The sequence below is a fragment of the Sorex fumeus genome, unplaced genomic scaffold (genome assembly GCF_029834395.1).
Source record: "Sorex fumeus unplaced genomic scaffold, SorFum_2.1 ptg000047l, whole genome shotgun sequence".
NCBI classification, from domain to species: domain Eukaryota; kingdom Metazoa; phylum Chordata; class Mammalia; order Eulipotyphla; family Soricidae; genus Sorex; species Sorex fumeus.
Window position 1 is genome coordinate 34,745,162 of NW_026606104.1, and position 22,581 is coordinate 34,767,742.

At 55.4% G+C, this 22,581-nt stretch overlaps 2 protein-coding genes across 2 annotated transcripts in view; both read left to right on the forward strand.

Annotated features, from left to right (window-relative positions):
- LOC130031648 (protein-arginine deiminase type-1) overlaps positions 1–16,960 on the forward strand; it is a 42,270-nt gene extending 25,310 nt beyond the window's left edge. The window contains exons 11-16 of the mRNA XM_056123060.1: positions 1,273–1,424; positions 10,524–10,668; positions 11,451–11,544; positions 12,552–12,631; positions 13,333–13,458; positions 16,711–16,960. Of these exons, the coding sequence (XP_055979035.1) occupies positions 1,273–1,424; positions 10,524–10,668; positions 11,451–11,544; positions 12,552–12,631; positions 13,333–13,458; positions 16,711–16,944 (831 nt within the window). The 3' untranslated portion in view covers positions 16,945–16,960. The remainder of the gene's footprint in view (positions 1–1,272; positions 1,425–10,523; positions 10,669–11,450; positions 11,545–12,551; positions 12,632–13,332; positions 13,459–16,710) is intronic.
- Positions 16,961–18,535: 1,575 nt separating this feature from the next.
- PADI3 (peptidyl arginine deiminase 3) overlaps positions 18,536–22,581 on the forward strand; it is a 32,038-nt gene continuing 27,992 nt past the window's right edge. The window contains exons 1-4 of the mRNA XM_056122918.1: positions 18,536–18,572; positions 19,031–19,140; positions 19,544–19,597; positions 20,491–20,642. Of these exons, the coding sequence (XP_055978893.1) occupies positions 18,536–18,572; positions 19,031–19,140; positions 19,544–19,597; positions 20,491–20,642 (353 nt within the window). The remainder of the gene's footprint in view (positions 18,573–19,030; positions 19,141–19,543; positions 19,598–20,490; positions 20,643–22,581) is intronic.

Here is a 22,581-nt window from a genome sequence, read left to right on the forward strand (position 1 = left end):
TCTGACACACGGGGTTCGGAGGGAGATGTGTGTACAGACCTACCCAGGGTGGGGGGCAGGCTCAGCCGTGCCTGGGGAGTCAGCTCAGGGGGCAGCCCCGGGAGGCCTTCCCTGGCTCTGGGGAGACGACTCCCCACCGGGAGCCCCTGCAGCTCTGGCTTTGACTTCGGCAGTGTGGGCTGGGGGGTCCCTCCTTGAAAGTAATAAATCATTTTGGAGTGCCTGCTGGGGGGCAGGCACAGGGTGGAAACCAGAGTGGCTCTGGTGAGCTTGCCCTGCATGCCAGACGCTCCCTCCCAACTTTACCTGGGTCCTCATCTCATCCGCCTAACACTTCTGTGAGTCAGGCTATGATGGTTCCCTCTATGTTGAGGCTCAGAGAGGTTCCGTAACTTGCTCAAGGCCACACACCAGATGACAGGTGACACCAACCTGCAAAACCTATGTGGGGGGAGGGGGAGTGGGGGGCTGCCTCCCAGCCTGTATGCTTAACCACTAGGCTACGCTGTCTTTTGAGGGGAGTCCTGAAGCTCACAGTCTGCTCGTGTACTGGCCCTCTCTGCCCCCGCCGCCATTCCCATCCCTGGACAATGCCAGTGTCCGGGTGGGGGTTGGCCTGGCTAAGGCCAGGAGCTTGTGGTGGGCACACAGATCAGGGACATTCACCCCCACCTGGAGGGCTCAGGGTCGAGTTCCTGCAGACGTGACAGTGACCCCAGCAGGGTGAGTCCTCCTGGACCCGGCCTGCCCTGGCCAGGGCCCTCCCACTGGTTTCTGCTCCTGCCGGAGCGTCTCTCCTTTCTCCGGGCATGGTCGGTGGTGCTTTTTCTAGCTGGAAACGCAAGCTGACCCCTTGCAGCCTTTTTTTCTCTTGAGATTTACACTGAGCTATGACCATTCCCTGAAGGGCTGCATGGACCCCATTGGGGCAACGGACTGGGTCTCTGTCCTCTGTCCCTCACAAGTGCTCTCTGATTTCCACCTGAGGTTCTGCTTTCATGCCGGGGATCTTCAGACACCTGTGGTTGGAATTCTGAACATTTGGGATCTTTCTTATTATTGTGTGGTTATTGGCTTGGACTTCCATGGCATCATGCTGGGCTAATGGGAAGTGTGTGTGTGTGTGTGTGTGTGTGTGTGTGTGTGTGTGGTGAACGGAGGCTGTTCTTCAGGAGTGAGAAGCCCCAGTATCACCTGCTCCACGAAGAGCCACCTCCTTGTGTCCTAACTGACCCCTCCTTTTGTGGGGGGGTCTTCCTGATCCTCTCCTAGGGCCCTGACTTTGGGTATGTGACCCGGGAGATTCCGTTTGGGGGTCCCTCCGGCCTTGACTCCTTTGGCAACCTGGATGTCAGCCCTCCTGTCACAGTGAATGGCAAAGAGTACCCCCTGGGCCGGATCCTCATTGGCAGCAGCTTCCCCAGGTGAGCGGGCGGGGGGCGTGGGGGGCGCAAGGAAGGAGGGGGCTCCCCACCAGCCCTCTCCTTCGTGCACGCCAATCTTCAGCCCTGGAGCTGGTCCTGCCTGTCTGCATGGACCCCAGGGAGGTGCTCAGAGTCCTTGAATTTCAGTACTGAGAATCTTCTGAGAATCTTAAAGGGACATTCCTGAGGCAGTGGTGGCCTGTTGACTTTTGGACTAACTAGTTTTGGGGGAACAGATTTAGGCCTCAACATTAAACATCTCTTTCTGTCTCTCTGTCTCTGTCCGTCTCTGTCTATCTGTCTGTCTGTCTGTCTGTCTGTCTCTCTCTCTCTCCCTCCCCTCTCAGAGACACTGATGCAGGAGATACCTACTGACCACACTCAAAACAGTCATTGTCAGGGTGCCGGAAAGATAGTACAGTGGGTAGGGAACTTGCCTTGCATGCAACCGACCCGGGTCTGATTTTTGGCCTTCCATAGTCCCCTGGGCCTGCCAGGAGTGATTCCTGAGTGCAAAAGCCAGGAGTCACCCCTGAATGTAGCCCCAAAACAAAACAAAAACAAAACCACAAAAACAGTCACTGCTAGAAACAAGAGTGCACTGGGCCGGAGTACATGCTCTGCATATGGGAATCTGGGTTTGCTCTCTGGCGTCACATGTTTCCCTGAGCACCCCACTCTCCTGGGGCCCCGAGCATCACTGGATATGATTCCCACCCGCCCCCAGCCCCCTAATATTAGCTACTATTAGGGCCAGGAAGAAGCAGAGCCTTTGCTTCGCCTGTGTGGAGCCCTGAGCTTGACCCTGGCACTGCAAAACTCAGAAACTTAGTTCCTGTCCTAGCAATAGCTTGAAAGGGCCCGGCACCTCCTGCATGACTGCAGGTGAGTGACTGGCTGGTCAGGACAGCAGGGTGACAGAGGTCACTCAATGGGTCCTACCCGGACCAGCTGTCATCAGGCAAGAAATACAGTATTTACCGTTGACACTCCCAAGTGACACGGCAGTGAGTGTAAATCCCGCCTGGCAAGTCCCTGCTTCCTGCCTGAAAGAAAGGCCCCCAGCCCTGCGGGCCCCCTTTGCACTCGGCAGGGAGCCCCACCTGGCCCCGGAGCTCTGGCTGACTGGGCAGGGCCCTCAGGTTCAGGCACCTGCGAGGGGCAGTTCCCTGGCACCAACTCAGGTGCGGAGCTGGGGGTTCAGGCTGGGGGCCCAGGACAGAGGCTGACGGGGCACTCACCATGCTGGACACCTGCCCAAGCCCTACTCTGAGGCTGGGTCTGCCCATGGCCCCTCTGTGCTTCAGTGAGAGGCTCTGCGGGAAGGAGCATGAGCTTTGGACTAGGTAGACATGGGCTGTGTCCTGGATGTACTAACCTTGAGACCAGAGATCACTTAGCACCATGCCTAGCGTCTATAAAGAGTTGAATCTGTCAATGTCACTGTCCTCCCGTTTTTCATCGATTTGCTCAAGTGGGCCCAGTAACGTCTCCATTGTGAGACTTGTTGTTCCTATGTTTGGCATATCAAATATGTCACGGGGAGCTTGCCAGGCTTTGCTGTGTGGGCAAGATACTCTCAGTAGCTTGCTGGGCTCTCCAAGAGGGGCAGAAGAATTGAACCTGGATCGGCCAGGTCTGCCGCGTGCGAGGCAAACACCCTACCGCTGTTCTGTCGCTATAATTTGTTTAAAACTATCATGAGGCCGGTGGAGTAGGACAGAGGGTTAGGCACTTGTCTTGCAGATACCAACACCAGTTCCACCTCTAAGTTTGCACCTAGTCACTCCTCCACCATGAGCACCACTGAGAGTGACTTCCTAAATCAGGAGTATCCTCTGGGCACAGCTGGCGGTGGTGTCCCAAATAAATTTACCACAGGCCTATTTTGTGCCAGGCACTAGCAATGAACACAATGAACAGGATTAGAAGAACGCTTCATTTGATGCTCCATGCCTCGATTCCCTCATCTATAAAAATAGGGCTGTTAAAAACCATGGTGTAAGGGACTGTGGATACAGCTTAAAGCTTAGAAAATGTGTTTTGCATTGATGAGGCTCCTGGTCCCATTCCCAGTACTGCCAACTCCAGTTCCCCATGTACACGAACTCACACATGCACATGCCCTGATCCTAGTCCTACTATCGGCATTACTGATGGTAGAAGATACAGGCTGACCACCTTCCAGATGCTTCCGTGTTGTCTGGCTGGGCCCCAGCAGGGGGCACGCCTACCTGGAAGCAGGTTGGAACTCACTGGGCAGAAGTGATCCATCATGGGCATGTCACAAATGGAATGCTTTACCTCAGAAAAATCATCTTGTCTTCTTCTATGAGATGGAGACAGTTACCCCCCCACCACACACACACACACACTTTACCCAAGAGGAAGTCGGGACTCAGAAAAACAAAGTGAGCACCTGTGCTTGGATTCAGAGACCCACCCAGTTGCCACTTAGAGAGACTTCCTGGTGTCAGGTCTGTGGGCATGTAAAAACAATGTTCTGCAGGGAAAGGAAATGTTCTGGAAGCTCCCAAGCTCTGGGCAAGGGGCCTACATGGAAGTGGGGGGTCTTCTGGGCCCCATCCTGTTGGCCCTTTTGGTGTGGAAAATCAACAAAGAAGCCCTTAGTGTGAAGGTGGGGCCCTGCGGTTCAGAGAGGGTTGGCTACCACTTAGGAGCACACAGCAAGTTAGAGAGTCGGACAGAACCCAGGGCTCATCCCTGGGCGCCGCCCCAAAGAACTAGGACACATGCCCCCGTGAAACAAAAGGGCAGCCTGGCATCCTGTTCTACTGACTTGACTTCTGACCTCAGCAGTCAAGAGGACATGTAAACCAGCAGTGGGAAATAGACCCCCTGAGACAGTCGGGCCCTTTGATGAAGCCCCCTTGTGAAACTGGCGTTAACACTAAGCCCAGAAGGAACAGAAGGAGCTAACAATGGGACTCTTTGGGAGGAAGATGTGCCCGGGGTGGTACATCCCAGACAGCGCAAAGGCCCTGAGGCAGAAGTGTGCCAAAAGGTTGAAGGGCAATGGGGCTGGTGGGATGGAGCAGCGTGAGCAATGAGGAGTGGTACAGGATGAGGCCAGAGAGATTGGTTGGTAGGCAGATCAAGACCTTTCAAGACCCCCCAGGGATGCCTGAAAGCACAGGTATAACAAGCCTATCTTTTTGGTACCACACCCAGTGGTGCTCTGTGGGGCTGCTCTCAGTGCAATGCTCATGGGACACTCCCAACAGTGCTCAGGGGACTCTGTAGTGTTGGGAATTAAGCCAGGAGCTGCTGCATGCAAAGCAGGTGGTCCAGTCCTTTGAGCCACCTTGTTTCTGGCTGTATACTATGCTTCCCCCTATATAAAATGCCGATAAAGCTGAATTTATGAAGTAGCACGATAAGAACTTAGCAGCAAGAACTAATAATAACAGAACAACAATACCCCTTAGCAAAAGGTGTGTGTCTGTGGTCTCTCTCTCAAGACACATTATATTGTACCTAACATCTTGGGACCATGGTTAGTGCTGCAGCTGAAACCACAGTAAGTGAAGTGGAGATAAAGGGGTGGTGGTGGGGAGAGTGTGAGGGCACAGGCTTGTCATGGGGAAGACCATATGCTCAGTGACCAGCCTCAGGCTGACGCACAGTAGGTGCTCCACAAGTGCCCATCCACCCTATTTCTCCTCCTCTTCCTCCTCCTCCTCCTCCTCCTTCTCCTCCACCTCCACCTCCACTACCACCACTTCCTCCTCCTCCTCCTGCTCCTCCACCTCCTTCTCCTCCTTCTCTTCCACTTCCTCCTTCTCACAATGCTCAGGGATTACTCCTGACTTGGTCCTCGAGGGTTGATCCTGGTGGTGCTTGGGGGAAGAGCAGGACTGTGTGTTACCCAAGGATCTAGCCCGGGTGTGCAAAGCAGGTGCCCGGCCTCTTGTGTGAACCCTTCTGCCCTAGTCCCCAGATCTAAAACTTTGGGTAAGTCTGCCTCCTGGTGGTTGGTTCAGCGAAGTGCCGCAGCGGGGTGTGATGCCTCCATGTTGGAACATCATGTCCTTCGGTCCTTCCTGTCTCCAGGCAGTGGACTGGGGGGTTGTTAGAAGGAAACCCAGGGCCCTGTCTCGTGGTCTGCTTCATGATTCTGATTCCTATCACCTCTTGCTCTCAAGTGTTTTCTGAACTCTCACTCTTCTCACCATCTCACTGGTTTGGGTGGGTTTTTTTTTTTTTAACAGTTCTTGGCCAACCACATCGGCATTTCCATGCAAGAGCTGGAGGATGCAGTGGTTCTTTGATGCCAGAACTTAAGCCTGAGCCGCCAGGTGGTGCTGGGCACCTCCATAGCTGCACCTGACAACGCTTTGGAGGCCAAAGCAAACACCAGCACACGCCCTACCCCGGTCAGGTGCATGCTATCACCTCTCTGTACTATCTTCCACACCCAGCCAGCTTGCTCTTTCTTTCTTTCTTTCTTTCTTTCTTTCTTTCTTTCTTTCTTTCCTTCTTTCTTTCTTTCTTTCTTTCTTTCTTTCTTTTCTTTCTCTCTCTCCCTTCCAACCTCCCTCCCTTCTTCCATTCTTCCTTCCTTCCTTCCCTTTCTTTCTTTCTTTCCTTCTCTCTCTCCCCCTCCCTCCCTCCTTTCTTTTTTCTTCCTTCTCTTTCTTTCTTTCTTTCTTTCTTTCTTTCTCTTTCTTCCCTTTCTTTCTTTCTTTCCTTCTCTCTCTCCCTCCCTCCCTCCCTTCCTTCCTTCTTTCTTTCTTTCTTTCTTTCTTTCTTTCTTTTTCTTCCTTTTTTCTTTCTTCCTCCCTTCCTCCTTTCTTTCTTCCTTTCTTTCTTTCTTTCTTTCTCTCTCCTCCTCCCTTCCTCCCTTCCTCCTTTCTTTCTGTCTTTCTTCTTCCTTCCTTCCTTCCTTCCTTCCTTCCTTCCTTCCTTCCTTCCTTCCTTCGTTCCTTCCTTCCTCTCTTCCTTTCCTTCTTTTTCTCTTCTCTCTTTCTATTTCTTGCTTTTTTCTCATTCTTGCTTGCTTTTTTCTCTCTTTCTAACAAGTCTTTAAAAATTGTTAACATGTAGTGAAGCTACCAAGGGCACAGCAGTCATATTTTTTTATCCCCCCCCCACACACACACACACTTCAGAGCAGCCCTGTTCCACTGCTCGCTGGGGCCCCTTCTGGTTTGTAAGACACTGTCAGGTCCTTTTGATGTGGACGGTCCCAGATGATCAAAAGCATTGCAATGGAGTGAGTCTCCTCCGAGAGCCTCTACGTAAGAGAGGTTGGGGATCCAGCAGAGAATAAAGACAAAAGTTCTGGCCCCCTGGGACTTACATCCTAGTGAAATACTGATGAACAAGAAGTCCGAGTGTGTCAATTAGGCTATGTGCCATAGAGCTGGGCAGGGGCGGGGGTGTTGTTCCCCATCTCAAAGGCTTCGTAGGGAAACAAGCATACATAGATGGTGAGGAATGGGCAATGATTCTTGGCAAGGAAGACAGCAGGAGCAAAGGCCCTGAGGCAGCAAAGTACTTGGCAGCAGCAGCAGCAGCAGCAGCAGGAGACGAGCCAGGTGTTGGAGCTCGTTGGTGGGTAAGGGATGCTGTGGGGCTCAGTGGGGGCACCTATAGGTCGTGTGAGGTTACTGCAATATTCATGGTTCAGCGTTGGCAATGTGAGTGCTCTGTCCGTAGAAGGGACGTGACCTGACGTGCTTAAGTCTCCCCCTGGCTTACTGAAAGAGGAGCAGGCGGAGGCAGAGGGACCAGGGCAGGAGGGTGACCTGCGGCTGGGCTTGTTTAGGGGGGGCTTCTCTGGCTAGACGGAGGCTGTGCAGGAGGCGGAGGGCTGCGCTTGCCGTTGAAGGTTGATCGATCTCATTGAGGTCTGGAAGCACAATCACTGCTCATTTGTAGTGAAAAATGTTGTGGGTCCCCAGATCCCAGAAATCATCTCAGAAACGATGCCCAATAGGGCCCTTCGACTTTTATATAGCAGGGGAAACCTTTTGTTTTGTTTTTGTTTGGGGGCCACGCTCTTTGCAGTGCTCAGGGCTTATTCCAGGCTCTGCACTCAGGGGTCACTTGCGGTGGGGCTAAGGGGACCCTCTGGGGTACCGGGAATCGAACCAGGGTCACAAGCGCCTAAACTCGTGTATACATTTCTCTGGCCCTAGCATGGGGATTGGTTTTGTTTTTTAAATTTGATTTTATTTTTATAAAGTAGTTCACAATATTTGATGACATTTAATGTTCAAACACCAATCCCGCCACCATCACAACCTTCCCACCACCATATTTTTGATGTTTCCATCCCAAACCCCCACTCCTGCCCCAAAGCAGAACCGAAATAATTTATTATGTATTGTTTGTTATGAATATGTCTGTAAGATGGACATGGGAGAACAACACCTAAGTTCTCTCTTTATTTTTTTTAAAGACAAAATATTGCAAAGCTCCTCTATACAGATAGATGTTTGCCCATAGTTACTGTTGCCAGGGAAAGGCGGACAGTGCCCACTTGAACTTCCCAGGCCTCAGCCTCCTACCCTGCAGCATTGTCCTTCCCTCAGGACTAGTATGGAAGCCCCTGCAAGTCCAGGCAGCTTTGGCTCCTGTGTCCACTCACAGCTCGAGGTCAGAGTGCCCACTCTGTCCCCCGTGCCAGGCACCACACTTTTGCTCTGCTAAGAAAGGCGGCTGCAAAGACCCGGGTCGTTCAGGAACTGCTTGGGACCAGATACAAAAATACAAGATTCTGTCTCTTGTGGCAGAGACAAAAAAACGGCGGTTCCTTTGTGTGGGATCCATGACGACGGTGTGGGTCCAGGGCCACAGACATCCACTCAGAGGGATCCTGGCTCAGCGATGCTGAGAGGCTGAGGGCCTGGGAAACCCCTGTTTAAACAAGACCCCCACAGGCCAACAAAATCAGCTACCCCTATCCCCACAGGCCAGTCTTACGCTTTGGAGAAAAGACCACAGAAAGAGGCTCACCAGGTCCAGGGCTGGGCGCCTTACGTGAGGGGTTGCCTCCTCTCTGAGTCAGGCTGTGAGTGAGGGTCTTTCGTTCCCTTGACGACTGGAGGTGGGAGGGATGGGAGCAGCTTCCGGGACCAGGAGGGTGCTATAGGACCCAGCTTTTGTGAGTGTTTTTGTTTTGGGGGTGCTAGAGGTGCAACCCCAGGCCCCACACCTGTACCCCAAGCACATCCCCAGCCCAGGGCCTGATGCCTAAACCATGAGTCACTTCTGAGAATGGGGCATAACTGACGTGGGGTCATGAAAAACCTGGCCCCTGTAAAGGTCACTGACTATGCAATGACCCAAACCCGCTCAGGCTGCACGGCGTCACGAATCCAAAGTGTTCTTGGAAGCAGAAGCACTCATCCAGTTGCATTTCTTGCAGAACAGGGGTCATGAATAAAAATAGTGAAGGACAGCAGGTGGTATGGCACTTGCCGTGCATCCTCTAATCCTGGGTGGATCTCCCGCACCACGTACGGTCCCCTGAGCACAAAGACAGCACTAAGTCCCCCAGCACCGCCAGGCATAGAACCCCACCAAAATCAAATGAATAAATAAATAAGATGGAACTAAGAGAAGGAGTTCCTTACCAAACCTGTTCCATGCCTGTGCCCACGGTGTGCCTGGAGCATTTATGAGGGCCTTCCTGGAGGAGTTCCTGGTTTGATCCTCAGCACTACCTGGTCCCCTGAACCTTGCCAGGCGTGACCCCTAAGCACCAAGCCACAATGAGGAAGACCTGAGCACTGCCAGGTATGACCTCAGAACAGTAACAACAAGACAACAACAAACCCCCAAACCAAAACCAGCCTTGCTTTCCAGGCCCAGGTACCCCCTGGATCACCTGTCTCTCTTGTCTGTCTTTATGTTTCTTTGCTTGATTATTTCTGCTCTGGGGAAGCCCATGTTCTCTCTCTCTTTTCTTGTTCAATGCTTATATATTAGTATAATATTCCAGTGCATGCGGTTTCCTCTACCCATAGATTCTTTTTGTTGTTGTTTTAATTTTTTTTAAATTGAATCACAGTGGGGCTGGAGCAGTAGCACAGCGCGTAGGGCGTTTGCCTTGCACACGGCCGACCTGGGTTCTATTCCTCCATCCCTCTCGAAGAGCCCGGCAAGCTGCCGAGAGTACCTCGCCGGCAAGGCAAAGCCTGGCAAGCTCCCCGTGACATATTCCATATCCAAAAACAGTAACAAGTCTCACGATGGAGATGTTACTGGGCCTGCTCAAGCAAATCGATGGACAACGGGAGAACAGTGCTACAGTGCTACAGTGAATCACAGTGAGATACACAGTTACAAAGTGGTTCACGATTGGGCTTCAATCATACAATGTTCCAACACCAGTGTACATTTCCCACCACCAGTGTCGCCAGTTTCTCTCCAGCTGCCCTCCCCACCTTCCTGCCTCCCCTGCCCCAGCCTGCCTCTATGGCACGCACTTCTCTCAGCCTCACCCTCCTCCTCCTCCTCCTCCTTCTCTCTCTCTCTCTCTCTCTCTCTCTCTCTCTCTCTCTCTCTCTCACACACACACACACACACACACACTTCCCCTCTTTCTCTCCTCTCACATCTAAGTAAGTCATTCAACCAAAAAAAAAATGAGGTATTTTTTAGCGAAAAAATGATTCACTAAAAATATAAAATAAAGAGCTTAAGAAGCACTGCTTTAGGTCAGTGCTTCCTGAGTGAGTGATTCCCCCCTCCCAGGCAGGACGTGTGGGTGGGGAGTGGGCTTCCCCGGAGGACAGCAGTGGCCTCTGGTGCAGCTGGGGGCCCTGTCTGCCTGGTCTCTAAAAGAAGGCAGATTTTCGGGGACTGTGAAACAATCATTTTTCTGCAATGGGGGCAACAGACCAAACAAATTTGGGACCCTCCAAATTTATTTAGAGGTGGAGGGTGGATGATCTGGATCCATGATCGGGATGGGCGATGAGCTGTGGGGAGCCCCTGGGGGCTATGGCCAGGACGTGGGCACCAAGAAGACCCCGCAGAGGGTTCCAGGCACTGGGCCGCAGGCGGGGCACAGACAGGGCCTGTGGACCGGTGCACCAAGGCACCAGAACCCCCCTCCTTGGGCAGGTCCGGCGGACGGCGGATGGCCAAGGTGGTGCGGGACTTCCTGCGGGCCCAGCAGGTGCAGGCGCCGGTGGAGCTCTACTCCGACTGGCTCTCCGTGGGCCACGTGGACGAGTTCCTGAGCTTCGTGCCCACCTCAGACCAAAAGGTACATCCTCTCTCCTCCAGGCAGTAGGCCACCTCTGCCCCTTCCTGATGGGCAGGGCAGGGCAGGGCATAACAACCCAAACCTGTTCCATGCCTGTGCCCACGGTGTGCCTGGAGCATTCATGGGGGCCTTCCTGGAGGAGGCTGGAGCCCACGTCAGGAGTCCACTCATTCCCTCGAACTCCTCAGCCAAGCCCCGGGGATGATTCTAAGAATCAGAAACACTAGGGGTCGGAGAGATAGAACGATAGATAAGGACTAAGGCTCTTGCCTTTCCCATAGCCAACATGGGCACCAGAAATGGTGCCCCAACCCACACCAAAATTAAGCCCTAAACACCAATGGGTGTGGCTCAAAAGTAATATAATAATAATAATAATAATAATGGATTGGAGACACAGAGTGCCTATATGGGTCCTTGTTTTAATTCAGTCTTCCTGCAACCTGATGAAGGGAGACTTTTAGCATTACCCCATTTTATAGATGAAGAAACAGGCTCCAAGGTGGCAGGCAGGTGGGTCAGGATTGAGCCTGCCCAGTGGACGCTGCCTTCTTAACTACCAGGATGGAGGCAGAATTCCCTGTTGGAGACTTGAGGATGAGGACAGAGGCCTGCCTGTAGGTGGATCCAGGGTGTAGGGGACGTTACTGACAGTTCTTGATGGCTGGTGGGTGGGTCGGCTGGCAGGGAGGGGTGGATCCAAGTGAACTTGGGCTTCTTCTGAGTTTGGGGTCTCCTGCCTCTCGGGGGGTACTGAACTGTTCTACCTCCCTCTATGCCAGGGCTTCCGGCTGCTCTTGGCCAGCCCCAGTGCCTGTCTCAAACTCTTCCGAGAGAAGAAAGAGGAGGGTCACGGTGAGGCAGCCCAGTTCGATGGTGAGTGACCTGGCCCCTTAGTGGTGGAGTTGGGGGGGCGTTGCTGCCCTCACAGGGCCAGCCCTGGGTACGGTGGGTGTCCATCCCAGCACTCTGTGCCATTCTGCTCTCAGCTTTGTATGCATCTGGTAGCTCAGAGCCCACCATCATCATCCCTGCCCTCCCACGGGGGACTTGGGATGGGACTCTCCCTGCATGAGTCTGGGCAGCCGAGGTCCCCCTGGATAAACCCTGGCATGTACTAGGGGGCACTCCCCCACTGGGGTGAGCGGCTGCTGGCCACACTCAGGAGAGGACAGAAGCCGGAAGCCATGGGCCCCTGTGTCCGAGCCCTCTCACAGGCTCACTCACCCTGTCTCAGCTCCGCCCAGTTCCTGTGTGCAGGAGGAAACTGAGGCCCAGCAAGAAAACTGAGGCCCAGAGAGCTGTGGCTTATTCAGAGCACTGTGGCCTGCAGTGCAGGGCAGGAAGGGCCAGAAGCCATGCAGGTGGTCAGTAGCCCATGTGATCCCTACTCTGGGGTCAGAAGGACCCTCCTGAGGTCACCCCACTCCCTGCTCTGTAACAAACCTTAGCATCCTTCACCAAAGGTAGAGAGACCCTGGGCTCGCTGGCCACTTGCAGGCCGTGAGATTCAGTTGTGTCTGAAACTCTTGGCGTTTCTGAGTTCTCTTTTCGGAACCGTGTGTGTGTGTGTGTGTGTGTGTGTGTGTGTGTGTGTGTGTGTGTGATAATGAAGCCCTCTTAGTCATGTTTTGGCGGGGTGCATGGTGGGGTTCCCAGAGTGGTCACTGCACTGTGATCAAGTGGGAGCCTGGAGTCCCTTTAGAGCGAATCTATGATCTGGTCCCTATGGGGTTTCCGAGCCCTGGTTTCCTCCACCTCAGGAGAAGAGAGGACCATCCTGGCCCAGACGATGCAGCCCTCGCCCTGGGGAGGGGGCGGGGGAGAGTTGTGTGTGAGATGGTCCCAGAGACCCCCAGCTATCTCCTTCCTCTCTCACACAGGGCTAAGGCATAAGAAGAAGAGAAGTATTAACGAGATGCTGGCCGACAGGGTCCTCAAGAACGACAGTCAGTATGCACAGGTGAGGGTCGGTGCCTGCTCCGGGGGGCCCCTCACCATGAAGAGAGCCCCAGGAAGGGTTGGGGTGGGGTGGGGGGGGGGGAGGAGTTCAACTCTGGGTGCTGCAGAGGCCCGTGGGTGGATGGAGCTCAGTCAGATGGAGGAGACAGAGCTGAGTCCTCGGGTGGCTCCCAGATGGAGGAGGAGGAGGAATGGCCCCGTGGGGTGTAGGGGACACAGGGGTTCTGTGAAACAGCCGGCGGTTCGCTAGAGAAGTGGTGGGGAGATGGACCCCGTGGGTGTGGGCTCTGGTGGGTGGGAGTCGGGAGGCGGGGAGAGGAGCCCCGGGGCGGAGGGGCTCAGGAAGGGGCAGGAGTAACAGCAGCCCCCAAACTGGTTCCTGGTCAGCCCCCCAGGTTGTGCACAGAGGCCAGAGGCGCCTCTCTGCTTCTCCTGAGCCATGCCCGCACGATTTCCCCGCCTTGGAGACGCACAGAAACCCTGGTAGTGCTCTGTGAGCCTTCTGGGAACCAGAAACCATGGGTCCCAAGCTCTGCCACGTCCTGTCTCTCCTGGGGTGGGACATGTCAGCCTCGGTTTCCCCATTTGGGGACAGCCATGGGGACATTGTGCTGGGCTCGGCCCAGGTGGATGCTAAGTCTCAGAGGCGTTTGATCCTCCCTGGCTCTCGGGGTGCCCGCTGCCTCTCCTGTGCCCCTCCAGAAATGCATCGACTGGAACCGGGAGGTACTGAAGCGGGAGCTGGGCCTGACGGAGCGCGACATCGTGGACATCCCTCAGCTCTTCACCCTGAAGGGCTCCGCTGCGGAAGCCTTCTTCCCTGACATGGTGAGCGAGTGAGGAGCACCCCTGGAGCCTGACTGGGTTCCGACGGGCCCCACTGGGGCTCCGAGAGCCATCCGTTCCCACAATCTGTACAGTGAGCAACCTGCACAACCACCCATGGCAGCCACAACAGGTGGGGGGGGGGGGGGGGCTGAGGCTCTGTATTCAGACCCTGGACTTCCTATCCACATCTGTGTCCCGGGCAGTTTCAGGTGCCACAAGGGGGGAACAAGGGGCATATGGGTATGTGGGGTGCAGAAGCCGAGGGTGCTGCTCAGGTTCACGGGTGGGTGCAGGGAATAGCCTCACCACCAAGGACTCCCTCGAGTTGGTTCCAAGTGCTCCGGGCTCCAGTCTCTGGCCTCAGCAGCCTGTTCTGGCCCCTCCTGCTCCCCAGGGGGCCCCCTGACTCACTCACTGGGCAGCTGACTAGCAGATGCCGCTCAGATGTGATCTCACCCGAGTGGCAGGGCGGGGCCTGAGCGATGCTATCGGCGCAGTCCCGGCCAAAGTGCCCATTAGCCCTTGGGAAAGGACGGTGGGCGTCGGCCGCAGTGGGGAGCCGTGAGGAGTGGTCCCCCGGGATGGGCTGTCCTCCATCCCCAGCTGTGCCTTGGACACGCATCCACGTCACTGCACTAGTCAAGGGCTGGGGAGCTGGTGCTGACCCCAGCCCTGTGGCCCGGGCTCAGGTTGCTGGGCTTCACAGGTCCTTGGGGGCTGAGGTGGGAGTTCATGGGGCTGTGGTGGGACACGCCCTGGGGTGACTGGGGTATCCCTGTCCCCATCACAGCATCTCTGTGATGACCAAAAATGCCCGAGGGCGGGGCCGGGGAGACTCACAGCAAAGCTGCTCCAAGGCCGTGCTCCCTGAGAACTTTCCAGAAGAGACCAATCTTCCACAACTGACTGCTACGACAGGAAGCCCCTAAGCTGCAAATGTGTGACCACTAAATGTGTGGACTATGTCTAGTGTGGCAGGGGTCTGGCATTGTCTTGTTGTTGGAGTTTGTTCCTTTGTGTTTTCTTGGGGCCGGTGGGGAGGGGGGGCATTCCTGGTGGTGCTCAGAGCTACTCCCAGCTCTGTGTTCAGGAGTTGCCCAGGTGGTCCTGGGGCCATGTTGGTGTTGGCAAAGTCTGTGCTCTAGCCCACTCCGCTGCCCGCGGGGACCTGAGGATGGGCACGTCTCCTTTAAATTTCCACAGCTGCATTCGGCATAGATAGTAGCTAGGAGAGGCCCTGAATTAGGCTCTGACTGAGCGTGGGGAGGGCCTGGCCTGGTGCCTTTCAGGAACAGTGGTCAGTATGTCCTATGAGGAGGACCCCAGGGGGATATTCACTTAACCCCTCATCTGTCAGGTGGGGACACTGGCCCCATTGACTTGCCTGAGGTCACCTGGTGGGCGGGCAGATGGCCCTCCAGGCTCGAGTCCTCATTCAGGAGGGAGCGGCCCTGGGCTGGCTGTGTCCATCTCTGGCTCCTCGCCTCTCTGCATGCCCCACTTCATTCCAGTGGGTTCCAGCCCATTAGTGGGTATCTAGGTAGCTTATGGACAGAACCCACGAACCCTACGCTCCAGCTGTATGTGGGTCCCATCATATGTAAGGCAGACTTACCGGGGAGGAGTTGGGCATGAAGGAGGGTGAGTCGGCAGAGTCCAGGAGCACTCAGGGGTCCAGCCTCAGGCAGAGTGCCACCTCCAAATGCCCAGGGCAGGTCTCTGACCACGAGTCTGGGGCTGAGTCGCCGCTGAGAAACTGCCACACCTTTCCCAGTCTGCGGTGGCCCAAGGACAGCCTCAGCAGTCCCCGAGTCCTCCCAGCCACACGCCTAGGCTCCACTTGGGCAGTCTAAGGAGATGGGTTTGACACGCGCCATGCGGTCATCTCCCTGTTCTCAACTGTGTGACGTCACCGTCAAAGACTCAGCCTCGGATTCAGGGTCAGTGATGGGCTTAGCGAGCATGTGTCACGTGGAAGGTGCTCAAGAGGGACTGGAGGTGGGACACGTGCCCACCCCACATGTGTTAGGCCCTGAGTTGGATCCCCAGAGCCCTTTGCCACTGCCCCCCAGTGACACCTCCGGGTTTCGCCCTGGCACCCCACCCCCCAGCTCTGCCACACTCACCCCAGTGACCCTGGTGACTCCTGATTTCACCGCCAAGACAAGCAACCTGGGAGTGGATTTCCAGTCACAAAGTCACCACCGACAGAAGGGCACTGTGCGTGTGCATGTGTGTGTGTGCATGTGTATACTTGTGTGCGTACATGCATGTGTATGCATGAGTGTGCGTGCGTGTATGCTTTGTGTATATGCCTGTGTGTGTCTGTGTGTATATATCTGTGTGTGCATGTGTATACCTGTGTATACGTGTATATATGCCTGTGGGTTCCTGTGTGTATATGCCTGTGTGTGCATGTGTATACCTGTGTATACATGTGTATATGCCTGTGTGTGCCTGTGTGTATATTCCTGTGTGTATATGCATGTGTGTGCATGCCTGTGTATGTGCATGTGTACACACACGTGTGCACATGTATTTGCGTACACATGCCTACCTGTGGGCATTCCTGTATGTGTGCCTGCGTGTGTGTACATTTGTGTGCACATGTATTTGTGTGTATGTGCATGTGTATGTGGGTGTGCTCACATGTGCGTGCATATATGCCCGTCTGTGTACACATGCACATGTGCATGTGTGTGCCACTGTGTCCATGTGTGTTCACGGTGGGAGCATAGATTCTAGATTTGTTGCATATGTCTCAGGCAGTTGATGAAACGGCGCACTAATACAGCTGCTGGAACAGAACACTTCTCTGATAGATAAAACAGGTATTAGCAGGTGGGGTGGATGACACTTTCAATTCCTGGAAAGTTTTTGTGAGTTGAGTGGCAACTTGACAGAGACCAGTGATGCCGCCTCCTCGCCCTAAGTGCGTGTCCTGGCTTAGAACCCTGACCTCCCTTTGACTTGACTGCCAGGGACTGGGAATGGAGGGAGTTGGGGTCTTCTGCTTGGATTTTTGCTTGTTTGCTTGTTTTGTGTCACTAGGGAGGGATCCAGCAGGCAGTTCCTCGATTGCTGAACCAGCCCGAGAGACCCTGGTTCTGAGAATCTGCCCTGGTGGTCCATGGTGCTGACAGGCCGGGGCGGGGGTGGTGGTGGTGGTGGTATCTCAGGGTCCTAGTCCAGGAGGGCCCTGGGTAACACCTCCCCGGTCAGCCAGCTCCCTCTGGTCTTGTCCCTGTGCAGGTGAACATGGTAGTGTTGGGCCAGCACCTGGGCATCCCCAAGCCCTATGGACCCATCATCAACGGCCGCTGCTGCCTGGAGGAGAAAGTGCGGGCACTGCTGGAGCCACTGGGCCTGCACTGCACCTTCATCGACGACTACTTGTCCTACCACGAGCTGCTGGGGGAGATTCACTGCGGCACCAATGTGCGCCGGCAGCCCTTCTCCGTCAAGTGGTGGCACATGGAGCCCTGAGCCTGCTCCCCGCCTGCCGTCCTCGCTGCTCCCCACCAGGGGGAGGGGCCCGGAGCCTCCCCCGCCCCTCCCCAAGGCTGTGGGAGCTTTGGGCACGCCCCTGCCCCTGTGCTGCCACCGTGCTGGCCACTGTGGACACCGTGGACCCAGGATGGACATCACAAACCCTCCCCCGCTGGACTGACCTAGGCAGGCAGGGAGAAGACACGCTTCTGCCCGCTCCCTTCCCAGCCACAGCACCCAGAGGTTCTGGAAAAGAGCAACGGATTGACTGTGTCCACAGAGGGCCGTGCCCAGACTTGTACTGTCCCTCCACGTGCTGGTCCTCTCCCATGCTTCCTCCAGGAGTTGGGCTCTGAGGCGGGCAGGGGAGGGGGCACTCTGGTGTGAAGCCCTGAGTCTGGGCCACCGGAAGCCCTGGTAAGACCAGGAGAGCTGGGGTGGCGGCCGTGAGACACCCTCTGTCCTCTGCCAGCTTCTGCAGGGGACCCCCAGGCTGTGTCCTCCCAAGCCGCTCCCAGCTGTACTGACACAGGGAAACAAGGGCAGGGCAGCCTCACCTGCCTGTTTTAAAAAGGAAAGGCAACAAAAACCTCTTAATACCTGCCTCCATCCTAGCAGGATGCTTGTTACACTGGGAAAGCCTTTAATTAGGAGTGCTGGCTGTTTCCGGCTCAGAAACGCTGAGTGAGGCCCGAGGACCCAGTGGGGAAGGCCGGGTGAGGGGGGCCCAGCGAGGCCGACACCTACCTACCTCCTGTGCTCTGGATTTTGCCTTCTCAGGCACCTTCTGGGGGATTTGTGACTCCAGTGAAGGACTCAGAACAGAGGTAGGGGGGTGGGATCCCAGGGCTGCAGGAGGGTGGGGAGGGGCATGAGGTTATCTCTGAAGGTGGGGTCTAATTTCCTCTAATGGACCTTAATTATTGCCCTCCCGTTCTGCAGGCAGTGGGAGGGAAGACAAGCCTGTCTCTCTCAGCATCTCGGGGACCGAGCTCCTCAGGCCAGCTGGCCGGGGTCCCTTCCTGCAGACAGGGAGACAGAGCTGCCCCGTGAGGCTAGCACAGGCAGGCAGGCTGGGCTGGTGCTGGTTGAGAAGTGACCCCAGACCGCCCATTCTCCATGTCCCAAAGCCCATGGGTCGGTCTCAGGGACACCCCACACTAGGTTTTCAGAGGTACCTGCCGGGACTTAGACTACTGCATCCCTGGAACACTCAGCCATGCGACCCCCAGCCTGGGACTAACAGAATCATCCCGGTCAGGTTTAAGGGGGGAAGGGCCATGGTGGGAGGGGGTAGCCACTGTGCAGAGACATGACCGGGAGTGTAGGGGACCCAGCTGTCCAGTGTGGCACTGAGTGAGGGGAGCTCTGGAGGTGCTGCTGGGGTGCTGGGGCCACCCCTGATGTCCCCTCCAAGAATATTCTGGGTGACCAGTCACCTCCTTCCTGATGAATAAAAATGTCGATATACATTTCCTCAAGTGGCTGCCTCCTGAGCGTCTGTGTATTGGGCTGGGGGTAGGGGAAGACGGGGGAGGGGGGATGCCAGGGGAGGCACCCACCATTCTTGACTCAACTTCCGCTGGCCATGGGCATCGAGAGCCCCCCAGGCCAGTCCCAGGCTGGTAGGCTGATTCAGCAGCAGGACTGGCAGACAGCCCTGGGGCCCAGGGCCTGCTAAGATGGCTATCAGGCCAGTGGTGGGCTAGTCTTATGTCTCCTCCCTGTCCTGGCCTATCTCCTCCATCACTCAAGTGTGTGAGTGTGGTTGCGAGTGTATGTGTGTGGTAGTTGAGGGGGTAGGCAGAGCCCCCTTGGGCATAGGTGAAAAATCCCCAGCAGGGTTGGTGCCCAGGGTCACAGGACACTGCCCCTTTCTCGTTCCTGTCTCCAAAAGCTGCCAAGTGGTCACACGGTGGCCTGATGTTAGGGACCTGAGAGTACCCCTCCTCCCTCCACACAAACTTGCTGAGGCCCACCTCATCTTGCTTCCTCCAGTACCCCTAGCATGCTTGACTCGGGGAGTGGGCTCAGAGACAAAGAGACCTGCATCAGGTCCTGACACCTCAGTGGACCTGCACAGATGTGTTGCTGGGCACCAGCATTGGCAGGGGGCGGGGCGTGGAGCCATGGGTCCTCTTCTGGAAAGGGATGAAGGGCTCCGAGCAGGAGGCTGGTCATGGCCTCTGCACAGTAGGCCAGTGTCCAGCAGGAAGCTCCTATTTTCTGCTTCTGTTCCCTGCAGTGCGCTCCCAGATGGGCTCGGGAGATGGTCTCAGGGTTGCTCTTGAGCACTGATGCTTTCCCAAAGTAGAATGAGGCCCTTTAGGGATGTGACCATTGGGCCTGGAGCCCAACAGCTGTCTGTGTGGGGGGATGAACATCCTTCCTGGAAGCCCGGGTGCAGGAGCACGATCTTAGAGACTAGCTGAGCTCATGCCGGTGCCCCAGCTGGGGACTTAGGGACCAAGTACTGGTCCCCACCCTGCCACTGACTATCAGCATCACTGAGGAGAAGGGAGGAACCCCGTATTCAGCACCTCGTGAGCTCACAGGGTAAGGTGCCACCCCCTTCACCCCATTATCTCTGCCCCAGCTGGTGATGACCACATTTCCGACGGATGAAGAAACCAAGGCTGGCCGGGGAGACGTAAGCCCCGTGGCTACAGAGCCGGGCACAGTGGAACCTCTCCTTAGTACCCTGGATTTCTTGGGCTGTTTCAGACGGCTGCATAAACCCTGCCTCAGTTTCCCCCACCTGCCAGGTGAACCTTCCTATGCTAACGTTCCAAGCTCTTCCTGCACAAGATCGTCACCTTCATCACTTACCCCTTCCAGAGTTTTTTGGTATTTGATAGCAATCACAAGAACACCCATCCTGAAATAATGCCAAACTCCTTCCTAGGGTTCTATCCCATCATCGATTTAGACTTTGGTCATTTTGTTTTAAAGTGGAAAGAGGAACAATGTTGCACCTTGTCTGGCCGGGATCTGGTTGAGATGTGGCTGAAACCCAGCCTGCCCTGTGTCTAAAATCCATGCTCTTAAGAAAAGGCTGTATTTCTCAAAGTACAGCTTACATTGGTTGTGGTACTTGCAGAAAGCTCCGGAACCAAGCTGTACCCCTGATCCACGGAGCAGACTGGAGGTAGGACCTGGGAAGGTAACTGTCCACCTCCTCCCCCAGCAGGAAGAGAAATGCTGGACCACAGCATGTGGACTCAGAAAATGCAGGAAGCAGGGGTGACGAGGCCGCCTCTGAACAGCGTAGAAGGAACCCAGATCAATACCTCCCATTGCCACCTCCCCCTCAGAGAGCTGATGCCCTGACCAGGTCAGTGCCTGTGGGAACCTGCCTCCCTTGGAGCAAGAAATTCATTTCCTGGGTGCCCCAGCGGGAGCAACAGGTTCATATGCAGATTGGGAAGCTCTTCCAGCCAATCCGAGCTCCTGGCTCTGAGACGGGACTGGGGTTGCAGGGCCGGAGCCAGTGAGCTAGCACCCCAGGGTGGAGGGGTGGGGCCAGGGTCTTTTAAACCCTAGGCTGAGGTGGGCCTGGAGAACTCGCTGGGTTTGGTGACCCAAGCCCAGTCGGAGGCCAGCATGCCAATGAAGAGGATAGTGCGCGTGTCCCTGGAGCATCCCACCAGTGCTGTGTGTGTGGCTGGCGTGGAGACCCTGGTGGACATTTATGGGTAAGAGCCAGAGACCTGGGGGGTTTGTAGATTGAGGGCCCGCTGTGAAGGTCTTCAGGGCACCGGCCTGGAGGCCCAATCCCCAAGCTTTGATCTTGGAACACCAGCCAGTCATGGAATCTTTCTAGGCTCTTTCTTCGTTTTCTTTTCTCTGTCTCTTTATTTTTTTTTTTCTGTTTTTGGACCACAACAGGCGATGCTCAGGGTTTACTCCTGGCTTTCACTCCAGATTTATTCCCAATAGTGCTCGGGAGACCTTGTGGGATGCTGGGAAATAAACTCGGATTGGCCACGTGCAAGGCAAGCACCCACTCGCTGCCTATACTGTTGCTGTGGCCCCTCAACTGAGTTTCTTGAAGACCCATGACATCAGGCTTGAAATCTTGAGGGCAGAGAGGTTTGCAGTGACCGCTCTGGGCCTGGGCTTGGAGGGTGCTGGAGCTGTGGTTCCTCTCCCCTGTTCCGAGGCTCCTGCAAGGCTGGGCCGGGGTCTGACTGGGCCAGAGTACCTGCTCCTGCTCTCAGCATCTGAGTCTGGAAACAAAGTCTGGATTGCTGGTTAGCAAATCACTTTGGCTTCCCTCGCACTTAGCATGGAGGAGACTGTTCACGGAACTTCTCCAGCCTCTTTCCAAGCCTTGACCTTCAACTTTGGAATCTGACTTTCACAACTAAGTTAGAATTAGCTTTATCTTTTTGGACAGATGAGAAAAACTGCTGCCCAGAGAGGAGAGGCTATGGGTTCCCATCAATGACAACACCAGGATTTAATCCCGTTCCTGTCGGGCATTTTATTCTTTCAGCCATTTGTATGCAGAGGAAGATAGGGCCATTAGGTGTCTGTGTGTTGGCCCCTCCTGGACATGGTGGGGGGCAAGGGGACAAGGAGGCCGAAGGCCCAGCTTCTCCCTCTTCCCAAGGAGAAAGGGAGAGTTTGGGCAGAATTTTAGGAGCTGGGCTCTGGGTACCTGGTGAGTTGATCACTTCTCCATTTAAGGAGTCACCAGGACCCCAGCTTCAAGGCTTAACCCGGGGCACAGTGATCCAGGGTCAGGGATGGGGGTGGACAGAATCCCATCCTACTGGTCATGTTGCAGATTTCTCACCTCTCTGGAGATCTGGTTTCTCAAACACTTGCATTCATGTGTGTGTGTGTGTGTGTGTGTGTGTGTGTGTGTGTATGGAGGGGGGGTGGTGAGGTGGTTGGGGGCACCCTATACTAGGCAGTATTTCTGGCTTCCTGGATGCAACAGTGCCTCTTCCATGACCACTTGCCAAGACATCGCCAAGATCTCTAGAAATGTTTTCAGACATTGCCAAATGTGCTCAGTTGGAGGGAGTGGAAATTATCCCTCCTGAAAACAGTACCCCAGACTACAATTTTTTTTCCGTTTTGGTCTTTGGCCCATACGTGGTGGTTCCGGGGGCTCCTCCTGGCTCTGTGCCGGGAGGGGGGGGTCACTCCCTGTGATGCTCAGGGGGCCATGTGGTGCTGGGGATTATGCTCTGAGCTTTCTGCATTCATAGGCCTGTGCTCAGCCCATTGAACTCTCTCTCCAGACACCCCCACCCCCGCCCAGGCTAAGACTTTAAAGGTTGAGTCAACTTAATTGGAAGTGGAAATGGGGGTGCTCATGGACGTTAGATGAGAGGGGTAGAGGCCTGGCTGGAGCAGGGTGGGGGACACTGCCTGTGGCAACTGGACACTGCCTGGGGCATATGGACCCAGCCCAGTTCTGCACTCTTGGGGCTGAGGGCTGGTTGGGAGTGGGCTGCCATGGAGGCCTTGCTAGGAGGGCTGCTGGAGGAGGGGGCCCATGCCACCTGGCGCCACCACCTCCTCCGGCACTGCCTGGCCCTGGGGGTGACTCACCCGCCCCGGCTGCCTGCCGCTTGCCCATCGGGCAAACGAGTCTCCAATCTGACTTGCCTGAGGAAG